This window comes from Lycorma delicatula, chromosome 10, assembly GCF_047948215.1.
Source record: "Lycorma delicatula isolate Av1 chromosome 10, ASM4794821v1, whole genome shotgun sequence".
Taxonomy (NCBI): domain Eukaryota; kingdom Metazoa; phylum Arthropoda; class Insecta; order Hemiptera; family Fulgoridae; genus Lycorma; species Lycorma delicatula.
This window is the reverse complement of record NC_134464.1, coordinates 30,296,036-30,309,099: the sequence shown is the minus strand read 5'-3', so window position 1 is coordinate 30,309,099 and position 13,064 is coordinate 30,296,036. Positions and strand designations below refer to the sequence as shown.

The 13,064-nt window shown below is 34.2% G+C and overlaps 2 protein-coding genes across 2 annotated transcripts in view; one reads left to right on the top strand and one right to left on the bottom strand.

The window, feature by feature from the left end:
* The window catches only part of LOC142331443 (D-beta-hydroxybutyrate dehydrogenase, mitochondrial), a 367,681-nt gene extending 363,461 nt beyond the window's left edge, over positions 1-4,220 (bottom strand). The window contains exon 1 of the mRNA XM_075377359.1: positions 3,511-4,220. Coding sequence (XP_075233474.1) covers positions 3,511-4,003 — 493 coding nt within the window. The 5' untranslated portion in view covers positions 4,004-4,220. The remainder of the gene's footprint in view (positions 1-3,510) is intronic.
* A 1,462-nt stretch (positions 4,221-5,682) lies between these two features.
* On the top strand, positions 5,683-6,480 carry LOC142331698 (uncharacterized). Its single transcript, XM_075377731.1, has one exon. The coding sequence runs from the start codon at positions 5,683-5,685 to the stop codon at positions 6,478-6,480; it is 798 nt and encodes a 265-aa protein (XP_075233846.1).
* Positions 6,481-13,064: the final 6,584 nt, after the last annotated feature.

Genomic DNA, 13,064 nt, shown 5'->3' with positions numbered 1-13,064 from the left:
TTCAATTAAATCCCAATGAATAAAGTATTAGTAATAATTAAGTAATTAATTCAAGATAATAACTTATCAATAGAACCGTACCAAAAAAATCACACATCTTAGATTTTATTGAAACAATACCTCAACATAATTCCTAATTTGAAAACAGTTGAAATTTTAAAAAAAGTTCATTTATTAGTTGTTCCATAAATTTAAAATCTAATTTCTAGATTTCGATGTATTTGGTAGTTCTTGATTTAAAAAAAAAACAAAATGGGTTTTAAACGAATCCGATCAACATGTTTTTCAATTGTTTTCACTGGTTCATTGGCTACGTTGAGAACTGAATTGGTTTTAATTCATTTGTTACGTAACAAAACTGCGTCATATTTATGCTTATCAATACAAAAACAAATATATTGACCCATCCAGCGGGAAAAATTTCCCTACCTCCTGAAGGAATATGAATGGAAATTAGCATCTGTTGCCTGGAGAATATATTAGCTTCCTCTTGGCTCGGGTTCAATCATGCTGTGGTTATTCAGGCTTTTTTTTTGGAGAGCGAAAAACGCCTACGCGTTATCATCACCCGGAATTTTTTTTTTATAAAAAAATAAAAGATAAATAAAACTAACAACTAATATCATAAATAAAATCCACAATAAAACTAAAGTAAATAGAATTTAACAAAGTCCGAGATGGGTGTAAAGGGCCCATTCTTGGATAACAGAAAGACTAAAAAGAAAACTAACATAAAAACTCTAACATAAAATTTAAAACTAGGTTAAAAACTAAAATAACAAAAATGAAATAAAACAAATAAAAACTATATAATAAAAATTCAAACTAAGTTAAAAATAAAAAAATAAAATAAAATTTTAAACTAATATCATTAAAGACTTACAACTAATGTTACTAAAACCTTACAACTAATATCACAGTCGAAGTCTTAAAAATACAATAAATTTATTTAAAAGAACATAAAAATAAAAATAATAACAAAAGCTATATAAAATTTAACAAAGTCTGACAGGGAATGTAAAAGGCTCCCTTCTCGGATAACAGAATCAGAGAGATTAAAAAAAAGCTTATCAAAAACTCTTCCAATACAAAAACATACACGCAACAATATTAATTTTTTTGTTAAAACCAGCACTACGCAAAAATAGAAATATCCGGTCTAAAACTTCATTATCATTGCTCAAGATTCCAATGATGTTTCTGGGTAGTTTAAATTTACGACGCAACGCCGCATAACATATGCAATCTGTAAGTATGTGGTGCACAGTCATGCGGCAGTTGCATCGTGCGCGTAGGGGTGCGTGTCCTGCTGACATCAGGTACTCGTGTATGACTCTCCGACGTCCTAATCGTAATTGACAGAGGACCACTTACTCATGAAGTTAATTGTATTTCTTATCTATCAACTACTATTCTTTATCTTTAATCCCTTTTCCCCTATTTTGAGTTATGTAAGCAAAAGATCATGCCGTGATCAGATTTATCAGCTGCGGTACCCGTAGAATCAGTGAATTTTATGTGCGATCTAGTGGAAGGCCGTTGGGGACCGATTTTTGACTTCTTTTTTGTGACTGTTCAATAAACCTTATAGCTTTAACATGTAAAACCAGGTTAATACTTCCTGAGATATAAACATGCGATAACCTGGGATTAGCAGACTCGATACACCATTAACTTTATTTTCCTAAACGGAATTTTGAAGATTTAGAAAAAACTTATAAATATTAATCTCCTCCTATACCACATATCAGGAAATATTTCAAGCAGGATTAGATAAAAAAATTGTTTAAAAGTATATAATAATTTTTTAACATTTTCTAATTTATGTTTTCATTTTTTTTTTACATATCTTATATATTTTTAGAAAAATATTTACATTTTGATTTTATGTTGGTTAATAAACACGATTAATAAAAACAGAAATGATGGATTGTTTTCGAATATCATGAGAAAATAATTTTTTACGAAATATTAAAAATTTCGTAACAATAATTAAGCATTTTGCAGTTTAACGGATAGTATTATCAAGTTTTCAATGTATTCTCGGAAAATGATTGTCGAACAATCAAAATAAAAAACTGAAAACCAGGAGTTAAATTAACAATATAAAATGGAAAAAGTGAACGTTAATTAAACACCAAAACAAAAGCAAACAAATAAAATTTTAATTTAATTAAAAGTAATCAATCAAAATCGTTCATTAACTGAAACTCAAACAGAAAGATATACCGATAAATCCGATTGAAACGGTGCCGATAATTGAATTCCTCCTCTATGAATCATGAGACCTTGCCGTTGGTGAGGGGGCTTGAGTGCTCAGGGATACAGAGTAGCTGGACCGAAGGTGCAACCATATCGGAGAGGTATCTGTTGAGAGCCAGACTAAGGAATGATTCCTGAAAGAGGGCAGCAGCTCTTTCAGTAGTTGTTAGGGGCGTGAGTCAGGACGACTTAAACGGCCGTATCAACATCACTCAGTCCTCTGAGTACTGCGCAGCTGAAAGCAATGGAAAACTACAGCTGCTTTTTTTCCAAGAAAATGTGGCTCTCTGCATTTTCACATAGCAATAATGGAGGCGCCTTCCTTGGTAAAATATTCCGGAGGTAAAATAGTCCCCCGTTCGGATGTCCGGGTGGGGACTACTAAGGAAGGGGTCACCAGAAAGTTAAAAACAAATTGTTGGGGATGTAGGATGTAGAGGGTATACTGAAATGAAACGACTAGCACTAGATAGGGAATCTTGGAGAGCTGCATCAAACCAGTCAAATGACTGAAGACAAAAAAAAAAAAAAAATTGAATTCCAACAAATGAAGTATACAAATAAAATAGGTTTTGAAATATTCTTGAAACAGTGTTTTTTATTGAATACGAACAACAAATTACATTGATAAAATAGATATTCAGATGGAAAACTTGTTTGAACAGATCCATTTTATTGTATACTACAAAAAAGTTACGCGTGTAAAATGATTGCCATAGTTCAAGTGAAAAAGTGCCGTTAATTTAAATTTAACTACCAAAATACATCAGTAAAATATTCCTTCAGTATTAATCAATGGTATTTAGGTTAAGTAGTATTGTGTTAACGATTAATTGGACATTAAATAAAGTAATTAAAACCTACAAAATGCGCTTTAAAATTAGACTGAAAATAAAGCTGTTAATTGGACATCAATGATCAAAGTACACCGGAGATATATCTGATTATCGGTACAATAATTAACAAGGTGTTAATTTTTTCCGTGAAAAATTGCCTTTAACTTAATCCCAACGACCAAATCACATCACAAATTCAAATAAAGTAACGTATAAACCAAGTTATTGAATACAAATTAAATGGATGTTATTTCTATTAGAATTATTTCGTTAAAATGATATCATTAATTAAACCCTAATGATTAAAATATAAAAAAATTTAAAGGGCATTCAGATAACGTTAAAGTGATAATAAGTTTAAGCAAAGGTCCGTTATTATAAACATAAAAATATGATTATAATTTTAACGTACCATCTTCTCCGGCGGGTAAATGTCTTCTGATAATATTAACAGCTTCATGTAATGAATCCTCTCGTGTAACATCCAACGGTAACGTAATAATACTTCCCCTTAAAACGCCAGATTCTTCAACACCTGGTACCATAGAACTTAATAAAACTTCGCGCTGTTTTAATTTGGCGCGGAGTATTTTACTAGCATCAGAATCAGCGGTACGATCACCATTATTTTCAGAATTTTCCGGTATCGGTTTAAAACCGGCGAATACACGAAAACCGAGTGCACTTAGATGTAAAACAAGTTGTAAACCGAAAGCTGTATCGCAACTTGTTACAAGTACACTTCTACCTGTACCTACAGTTAATTCTGAATCGTATGTATGTCGACGACTCTTTATTTTACAAAGTAAATACAGCAATAAAGAACCGGCAATACATGTTAATGCTAATAATTGTACCGCTAAAACTACAACTGTTTGTTCATCTAATTTATCAGAAAAATCCATAATTATATATTTTTAAACTTTTATATACGAATTAAAATTTATAACACTTAATTTTATTAATTTGTAACACTTCGATCAAAAACCAAACACTAATTTAATAAATATATTTTTTTAACACAAATAGAAACAATTAATGACACAAATAACAACAGTAATATTTCACATGATACGATAAAAATACAATTAAAGAACAGCAAGCTGCTTCTACGATACTCGATGACCGCCACAGAACAACTGAAGATTCGAGCAGCCGTAGCGCGCCGATGGCAGCTGCGCTCCCCGTTATTTCTCAATTTCACGTACCCCCACTCCTACTATACGGAGCACACCGGCAATCTACTATACTACTACGAAGAGATAGTCGCACAACCCGCTGTATACATAAGCTCATAAATGCATAGATATGAGTTCAATTGTTAAGGAAGAACCCTAACATACAGCTGTTTTTTAACCCATACATATTTTCTCAGACTGCTAATTCTTTTATAATATTTAAAATACTAGTATTTTTTTATACATTAAATAAACTATAAAACTTTTCCAACTTATTAATCTTCTATTTTTTTTTTTAGTTATATTTATTAAATATTAGCGGACCCGGCATTGTTTCGCTATTGCCAAAATATTTACCACAGTTTAAACCTCCCCAATCTCACTACTATATAAATAATAAAAAAAAAACCTTCCGGTACTCCGGTGTTAGATAGGGGATAAAAAAGATTTACACTTTAAAGTTAAGAAAAACTTTAAATTTACTCAATACGACAACGGTTGATATGAAATAAATTTCACATGTTAGCATACGACAAACCCCCATCTTCTTACAATTCCAGCAATGTTTTAGTCATCCCTTGCCGTAAGGGTTGGTCTTATCAAAAATTGTTTCAGTCAAAATTTTAGGTATTTAGAGGACTAAAGACCACTTTAAACTGATTCGATACTGTGTCTATTAAGGGAGATATGATTTTTTTTTTCGAAACCTCTAATTCGAAGTGGAAGACATAACCGAATTGGAGGTCGAAGCTGCACTGAAAGAAATGAAAAGAGGTAAAGCAGTGGGACCGGACGAAGTGCCCATAGAGCTGTGAAAGTCTGTTGGAGCGATCGGCATCCTCTTTCTCTGTATTTTGTTCAACAAAATTAAAAACGGAAGCTCGATGCCTGCGGCTTTTCGTCAAAGCTTCCTCTTTCCGTTCTTCAAGGGCAAAGGAGACTCCATAAAATGCGGCAATTACAGAGGTATAAAACTACTGTCGCACACTATGAAGCTTTGGGAAAGAGTCATTAACAACCACCTGATGAAAATTTTACTGTCAAAAATTCACGTTAATCAATGTGGTTTCGTGCCGGGCAGATCAACAATGGATGCAATTCAAGCTACGCGTATACTGGTGGAAAAGTTTAGAGACGCTGCTAGGAATTTGCATATGATATTCATAGACCTTGAGAAAGCTTTCGATCGAGTGCAGCAAGATTTGATATGAAGGGCATTGAGAAGTCACGGTGTTCCAGAACGATATGTTGAAATCATTGTGGACATGTAACGCGATGCGACCACAAGGGTGAGATGGATGGCAGGAACATCAACGGCTTTTCATGTGAACATGGGGGAACACCAAGGCAGCGTGCTGAGCCCACTGCTCTTTAACATTGTTATTAATTATCTGACAACGCACATCATGGATGAATTGCTGCTGAGCGTACTTTTTGCTGACACTGTGGGTCTCGCGAGTGAAAGTGTTGCGGTGCTGCAGGATGTTTTCAATCGCTGGAAATGTGCACTTGAAAGTCACGGTCTGAAGATCAGTGAATCCAAAACGGAATATATGTTCTTGCCATTAAGCGATGCACAAGCATCATCGCCTGACATTATGATAAACGGTCGAGTTATGCCGAAGTGTACAAGTTTTAAGTATCTTGGACCTATATTGAATCAAAGAGGCGGCTGTGAGAAAGATGTGAATCATCGAATCACCGTGGCATGGTTGAAGTGGCAGCAGATTTCGGCTGTTCTTTGCGACAAGCGTATGCCTCCAAAACTTAAGGGCCGAATGTATACTACAGTGGTTAGACCCGCACTTACATATGGAGCCAAGTGTTGGACACGATACGAGCAGTTTGATCGAGATCTCACCACCGCAGAGATGAAAATGTGTCGAATGTCTCTTGGTGTGACTAAGTTGGACCGCATCAAAAACGAACGAATACGAGGCTCCCTTCAAATAAAAGAGTCAGTGGCGGAGAAAATCTCTCGAGAGCGAAACGATTGGTTCGAAAAGATTGATTCTCAGCACCCTGCAAGTGTTATAAAAAAGATAATGGCTCTTGATATCCCGCCAGTCAGGAAACGAGGAAGACCGAAGAACAGTTGGTGTAGGCAGTTGGAAGATCGACGATTGAAACATGGCTTGACCCGGCAAGAGAAGGACGATAGAATGAACTCCAGAATGACACTCCGTTCAATGAGACCAAACTGAATTGAAATTTTTTACTATTTTCCTGCTTACCCTGGAGACTTTGTCTCACAACAGGAATTATATATGTAATATTAGTCATTATGTATATTAATAAAGCAAGGAAGACAGAATTTTTTTTCGAAACCCCATTTTTTATTTTCTTATTTTTTTATGTAAAATTTCATATTATAGGTTGATTTTATTTTCTTATGAAATCTACTTAAAAACATATAAATAACTAACCTAAAACTTATTTTACTAAATTTAATGTCGTTGTTTATATTGAGAGTCTATAGCGATTGTCATTGTATATATTAATATCTACATCCTCAGACAGTTATTAGGTGATTAAATATTATTGAATTAATAACATTTAAACACCCCCGAGACAAATAATAATAAATATGAAATTTTCAGTAAAATAAGTTGAGTTATTAGGGCACACAAAAAACGAAGATTGTCTTTTACTTATATAGATTAGAGTGGTCCAAATAGGGCAAAATTTTTGTCGAAAAATGTGCACCCCCTGATTTAAAAGTACTCTCAAAAACAAAATTTTTGACGCGTTGATGAACCCTTTCCGTTCGAAAAAAGTCATCCCCCACTCCACTTGAATTTTAAAGGGGATTTAACATGGGTTTTAGGTTATTTTCAAGTCGTGACGATATAGCGCTAGCATGTATCATCACAATACGTCAAAAATAACGTATATAAGGGGTTTTGGGGTCGAAGAACACGAATTTGAAGTCAAAAACTTATTTTGACACATCACAACTGTCAAAATTGCTGTCAACCAATTGACAACTAGCGTTTTTATGAAAAAAAATTAATGCTTAACATTACAAAAATTGTCAATAAGGGTTTTTGGGGTCGGAGAACACGAATTTGAAGTAAAAAAACTCATTTTGGCACATTATAACTGTCAAAATCGCTGTCAATCAATTGCCAACTAGTGCTTTTATGTATAAAAATCTATGGTAGACATTACAAATAACGTTAATAAGGGTTTTCGAGGTCGGAGAACACGAATTTTAAGTTAAAAACTTATTTTTACAAGTTAAAACTGTCAAAATCGCTGCCAATTAATTGACAACTAGCTTTTCTATGTAGAAAAATCAATGTTAGACATTACAAACAACGTTAATTAGGGTTTTTGGGGTCGGAAAACACGAATTTGAAGTGAAAAAATTGTTTTGACACATTAAAACTCTTGAAGTCGTTGTCAATTAAAAAAAAATCTGAAGGATATATTCAAAAAGATCAACTCTCATTTTATTTTAAAAATTTTATATTCATGTATATAATTATTCAAATTATGTTGTTAAAATTTTATGATTTCTATTTCTATTATTATATTAATTACATATGTAATGTAATTATATACATTTGGATGTTTTTTGCGATGAACATTTACAATTTGTAGTATATATTGCAATTGACTTTCATCTCTAGTGAATTTACATCTAAATTCTTTCACCAACTTAACCATTCTTTCTGAGCAGTCATTGACGACCTTTAGATTTTTAACACAATTCAAAGCAGCCAAATAATCTTCGTTTTCGCTCCACTTACATGGATCAATTTCTAGAAAGCTAGTCGCAAGTTCGAATCGTTTAAAAAATTCAAGGACTCCGTGTTGACAAAAAAATCGATTTCTTTGTTTAACAATTCGTTAACATTTTTAGTTTCGTAGCGTTTCGTGTGAGCAGGTTCGTTATCATAATCACAATCATCATCTGTCGCAGATAATAAATTTTCGTAGTTTCACCCGAAATTGCTAGTTTTTCAACCATTTTCAGTTTTAATTCAGTTGAGATGTCTTCATCAAAAAGAGCTAGCGTAGCTAGCCAAAATTTTTTACTTCAAATTCGTGTTCTCCGACCCCAAAAACCCTAATTAACGTTGTTTGTAATGTCTAACATTGATTTTCCTTCATAAGAACGCTAGTTGTCAATTGATTGACAGCGATTTTGACAGTTACAATGTGTCAAAATAAGTTTTTGACTTCAAATTCGTGTTCTCCGACCCCAAAACCCCTATATACGTTATTTTTGAAGTTTTGTGATGAAACATGCTAGCGCTATATCGTTACGACTTGAAAATAACCTAAAACCCATTTTAAATCCCCTTTAAAATTCAAGTGGAGTGGGGGATGACATTTTTCGAACGGAAAGGGTTCATCAACGCGTCAAAAATTTTGTTTTTGAGAGTACTTTTAAATCAGGGGGTGCACGTTTTTCGACAAAAATTTTGCCCTATTTGGACCACTCTAATATAGATAGATGGAACAAAGGATAAATGTGAAGAATACAGAACAATTAGTTTAACTAGTCATGCATCAAAAATCTTAACTAGAATTCTATACAGAATTGAGAGGAGAGTGGAAGAAGTGTTAGGAGAAGACCAATTTGGTTTCAGGAAAAGTATAGGGACAAGGGAAGCAATTTTAGGCCTCAGATTAATAGTAGAAGGAAGATTAAAGAAAAACAAAACAACATACTTGGCGTTTATAGACCTAGAAAAGGCATTCGATAACGTAGATTGGAATAAAATGTTCAGCATTTTAAAAAAATTAGGGTTCAAATACAGAGATAGAAGAACAATTGCTAACATGTACAGGAACCAAACAGCAACAGTAATAATTGAAGAACATAAGAAAGAAGCCGTAATAAGAAAGGGAGTCCGACAAGGATGTTCCCTATCTCCGTTACTTTTTAATCTTTACATGGATCTAGCAGTTAATGATGTTAAAGAACAATTTAGATTCGGAGTAACAGTACAAGGTGAAAAGATAAAGATGCTACGATTTGCTGATGATATAGTAATTCTAGCCGAGAGTAAAAAGGATTTAGAAGAAACAATGAACGGCATAGATGAAGTCCTACGCAAGAACTATCGCATGAAAATAAACAAGAACAAAACAAAAGTAATGAAATGTAGTAGAAATAACAAAGATGGACCACTGAATGTGAAAATAGGAGGAGAAAAGATTACGGAGGTAGAAGAATTTTGTTATTTGGGAAGTAGAATTACTAAAGATGGACGAAGCAGGAGCGATATAAAATGCCGAATAGCACAAGCGAAACGAGCCTTCAGTAAGAAATATAATTTGTTTACATCAAAAATTAATTTAAATCTCAGGAAAAGATTTTTGAAAGTATATGTTTGGAGTTTCGCTTTATATGGAAGTGAAACTTGGACAATCGGAGTATCTGAGAAGAAAAGATTAGAAGCTTTTGAAATGTGGTGCTATAGGAGAATGTTAAAAATCAGATGGGTGGATAAAGTGACAAATGAAGAGGTATTGCGACAAATAGATGAAGAAAGAAGCATTTGGAAAAATATAGTTAAAAGAAGAGACAGACTTATAGGCCACATACTAAGGCATCCTGGAATAGTCGCTTTAATATTGGAAGGACAGGTAGAAGGAAAAAATTGTGTAGGCAGGCCACGTTTGGAATATGTAAAACAAATTTTTAGGGATGTAGGATGTAGAGGGTATACTGAAATGAAACGACTAGCACTGGATAGGGAATCTTGGAGAGCTGCATCAAACCAGTCAAATGACTGAAGACAAAAAAAAAGTAAAAAAGGTATTAAGTGTAACTGATAACATGCAAGGATATTTCTGAACTTTCCCGGTATTTCCTTAAAATTTAAATAATAAAACTCCAGTGATACGTTGAAAATGATTACTATCCATAGGGTTACACTTTTTATTTATTTACTATTTAAAAATGTTTAAATAAAGTGTAATAATTACAGTGCAACAACCTGGAATCATCTAACTCAGAAATGGAAGCAAATAGATTGGAATTAGCCTATAAAATAACAAAATATCCTTCTAACACAAAATATAGACACTATAATACTATCATTAAATCAGAATGCTTATATTTTATACACAAATAAATACGAAACACACACACACACAGAGAGAGAGAGTAAGGTGTAATGAAAATCTTATTAATTTTAGAGTAATATGATTTGAAAACGACAAAAAAATACAAAAAATTAAAGGGTTTTTTTACCAACAGTAATCAAATCTTCCTTTTATTAGAAGTTTAAAGTAATTTTAATACGCAAATAATACATTTTCAAATTATACTTTAAAAGGCTTAATCTATATATAAAAGTAGAAAATAAAAAATATGTAAAAAAAGTTTTAAAACAACACTCTTAAATTAAACGCGCTAAAAGTTAAAAAAAAAAAAAATTACGACAGTATCTCAGAATGGATTTGACAACAAGCTTTGTTGGTGACAATTTTTTCATACGCGTAATGAATGGGCTAAAAAAGAGGCTTGTTATCAATCAAAGCTTGTAGTCAAATCCATTCTGAGATACCGTCCTAAAATTATTTTTTACTTTTAGTGCGTTTAATTTAAGAGTAGTGTTTTAAAAAACCTTTTTACATATTTTTTTATTTTCTACTTTTTAGTCTTCTAAGTTTATACTTTACATCTGCGCTAGCGCAAAGGTTTGAGCGATTTCATGCCTCCAGTTTCCAATACCGCAGGCAAGATTATAGATTGAACAAGGGTTTTTTCCCCCGGGCCAGATCCTGCAGTTAATTAATATGCAACCCAGGGGAGTGTCCTTTACTCTAATGAGCCTCCACGTCTCAGACCGCCGGTCGGATCTCACTTTGCACCCGCCTCAAACCTCCAGAGTAGGATACATCAGGCCCGGCTATGACGTCCCTGGGTCCCCACTCCGACAGCCGAGACTCGGTCTTTATGCCAATGCCTCTAGAAGGTTCCGTACCATGAATCTCACATACATAATCCTAGAGCGAATTAATATAAGAGTATTAAAAATATATTTTTAAACTAACATAATATTATTTAATAAATAAAGAGCGATTCACGAAAAATCTAACAAATCTTCAGGACATGTTCTACTGTTGAAAGTTACGAAGAAAGTTCATATAAATAAATACAGGTTCAAAAACGCTTCGTTTATGAGTGTTGACTGGCGAAAAATTTCATCCCGATTGAACCTATGGTAAAATTAAGCCAGACTATATTTCTTAGGCCCCAAATTAAGGGATAAATTTAGTGGTTTTATATAAAATCTGGCCTGAAAAACTGAGAAAAGAATAAATAGATCCCAGAACTGTATTTTTAGTATTTTTCAAGAAATCTGCAGCAAAATATAGAAGAATGAGGTCGAAAGAACATACTACTTTCTGTTTGGCGTAAAACAGCTTTGTTAAATTGATATTATTGTTTTTGGGGACTTAAAAAATTACTTATTGGCGTAATTATTTACTTTAATAAGGTGGTCTGATTTGGTGCAACGTTATTCAGCAAAGCTAAAAAGAATTTTTTTTACTAAAAAAAAATAGATTATGGTTACCGTGTTGCCCTCCTTGTCCGATGGGTTCAAAAATAAGGCTAAAGATGGATATTATCCATCGAATGGCTTCGACGGCACGTAGCACTTACTAACCTTGTGGTAGCCCTGAAAAGGATCATTTTTGTCGTCGATTAGTTTCCACAGCTCGTTGTAATTACTAATTTTATGGTAGCCCTGAGAAGGGCTGTTGTCGTCGAATGGCATCGATGGCTCATAATTCATAACCTTGTGGTGACCCTGAAAAGGGCCGTTTTTTGCGTTAGCTCTGAGAAGAGCTGTTAGGTCAAGAAGCTGGTCTTCGGCGAAGTCAGGGAGTTGCGGCTCGTCCATTGAATTCAGACCGGGCTTTTCCTCAGCGGCAGTTGGATCCCCTCTACAGCGTGGCAATGGTGAACCCAAGAGCCCCGCAGTATCGGGTCGGCGTCGGTCGTCCTTCGCCAGCACGGCCGAGGCGGTTTTCCCCGAGCAATCCCACGCTGAGCCGGCTGCTGCTGCTGAGTCCGCCGGCCAGGGCGATTGAAGTCCAGCGAGCTCCTCCTCCTCCTCTTTTTCTTCTTCTCCAGCTGGTGGTGGACGATGAATTAAAAATTCACTCTCGTGCACGTTCTTTTATTGGAGTCTGAGAGTGATGGGGCCGCAGTGTAGCTATGGTGGGAGAACTGCGCAGTCATCTGTGCGGCGGTAGTGATGCTTGTTTCAGTGCGTACGTATACTGTGCGCCAGATCACATCTGAGTTGCTAACGTGTTCGTCCGCCGATATTAAATTAGGCATATATGTGGTAACTGTATATATATATATATATATATATATATATATATATAATCAAATATCTGTCCAAAATTTCAATTTTTTGGTCAACGAGTTTTTGAAAATTAGTAAAACTGATGTTGAATATTTCCCACTTCAAATCTGATTAAATTAAAACTTCGAAATTGTAAATAACTTAATATATACATTCACTGTGCTAATGCTCAACTTTCTAATAGGTAGTCTAAAATGTAGAGAGCATCCCAAATCTCAGGGTATATGAGTCGCAGGGGGTCAGGACGAACACGTCATTTAATAGCTGGTAGAAGAAACTAGTAGATGTGAAAAAGCTGTTGGAATTCTTATACTCAGACGAAAGGTATTACGCCGTGAAGATGAGTGGACTTTCCGCAAAACTGCGTTACATTTTACAATTTTATTTCGATAAAGGCGCAAATGCTGCGCATGCTCGTGACGAAATTTCTGAAGCGGTTG

Coding starts and splice junctions, on each gene's coding strand:
- LOC142331698 (XM_075377731.1), top strand. CDS start 5,683: ATGGATGAATTGCTGCTGAGCGTACTTTTTGCTGACACTGTGGGTCTC.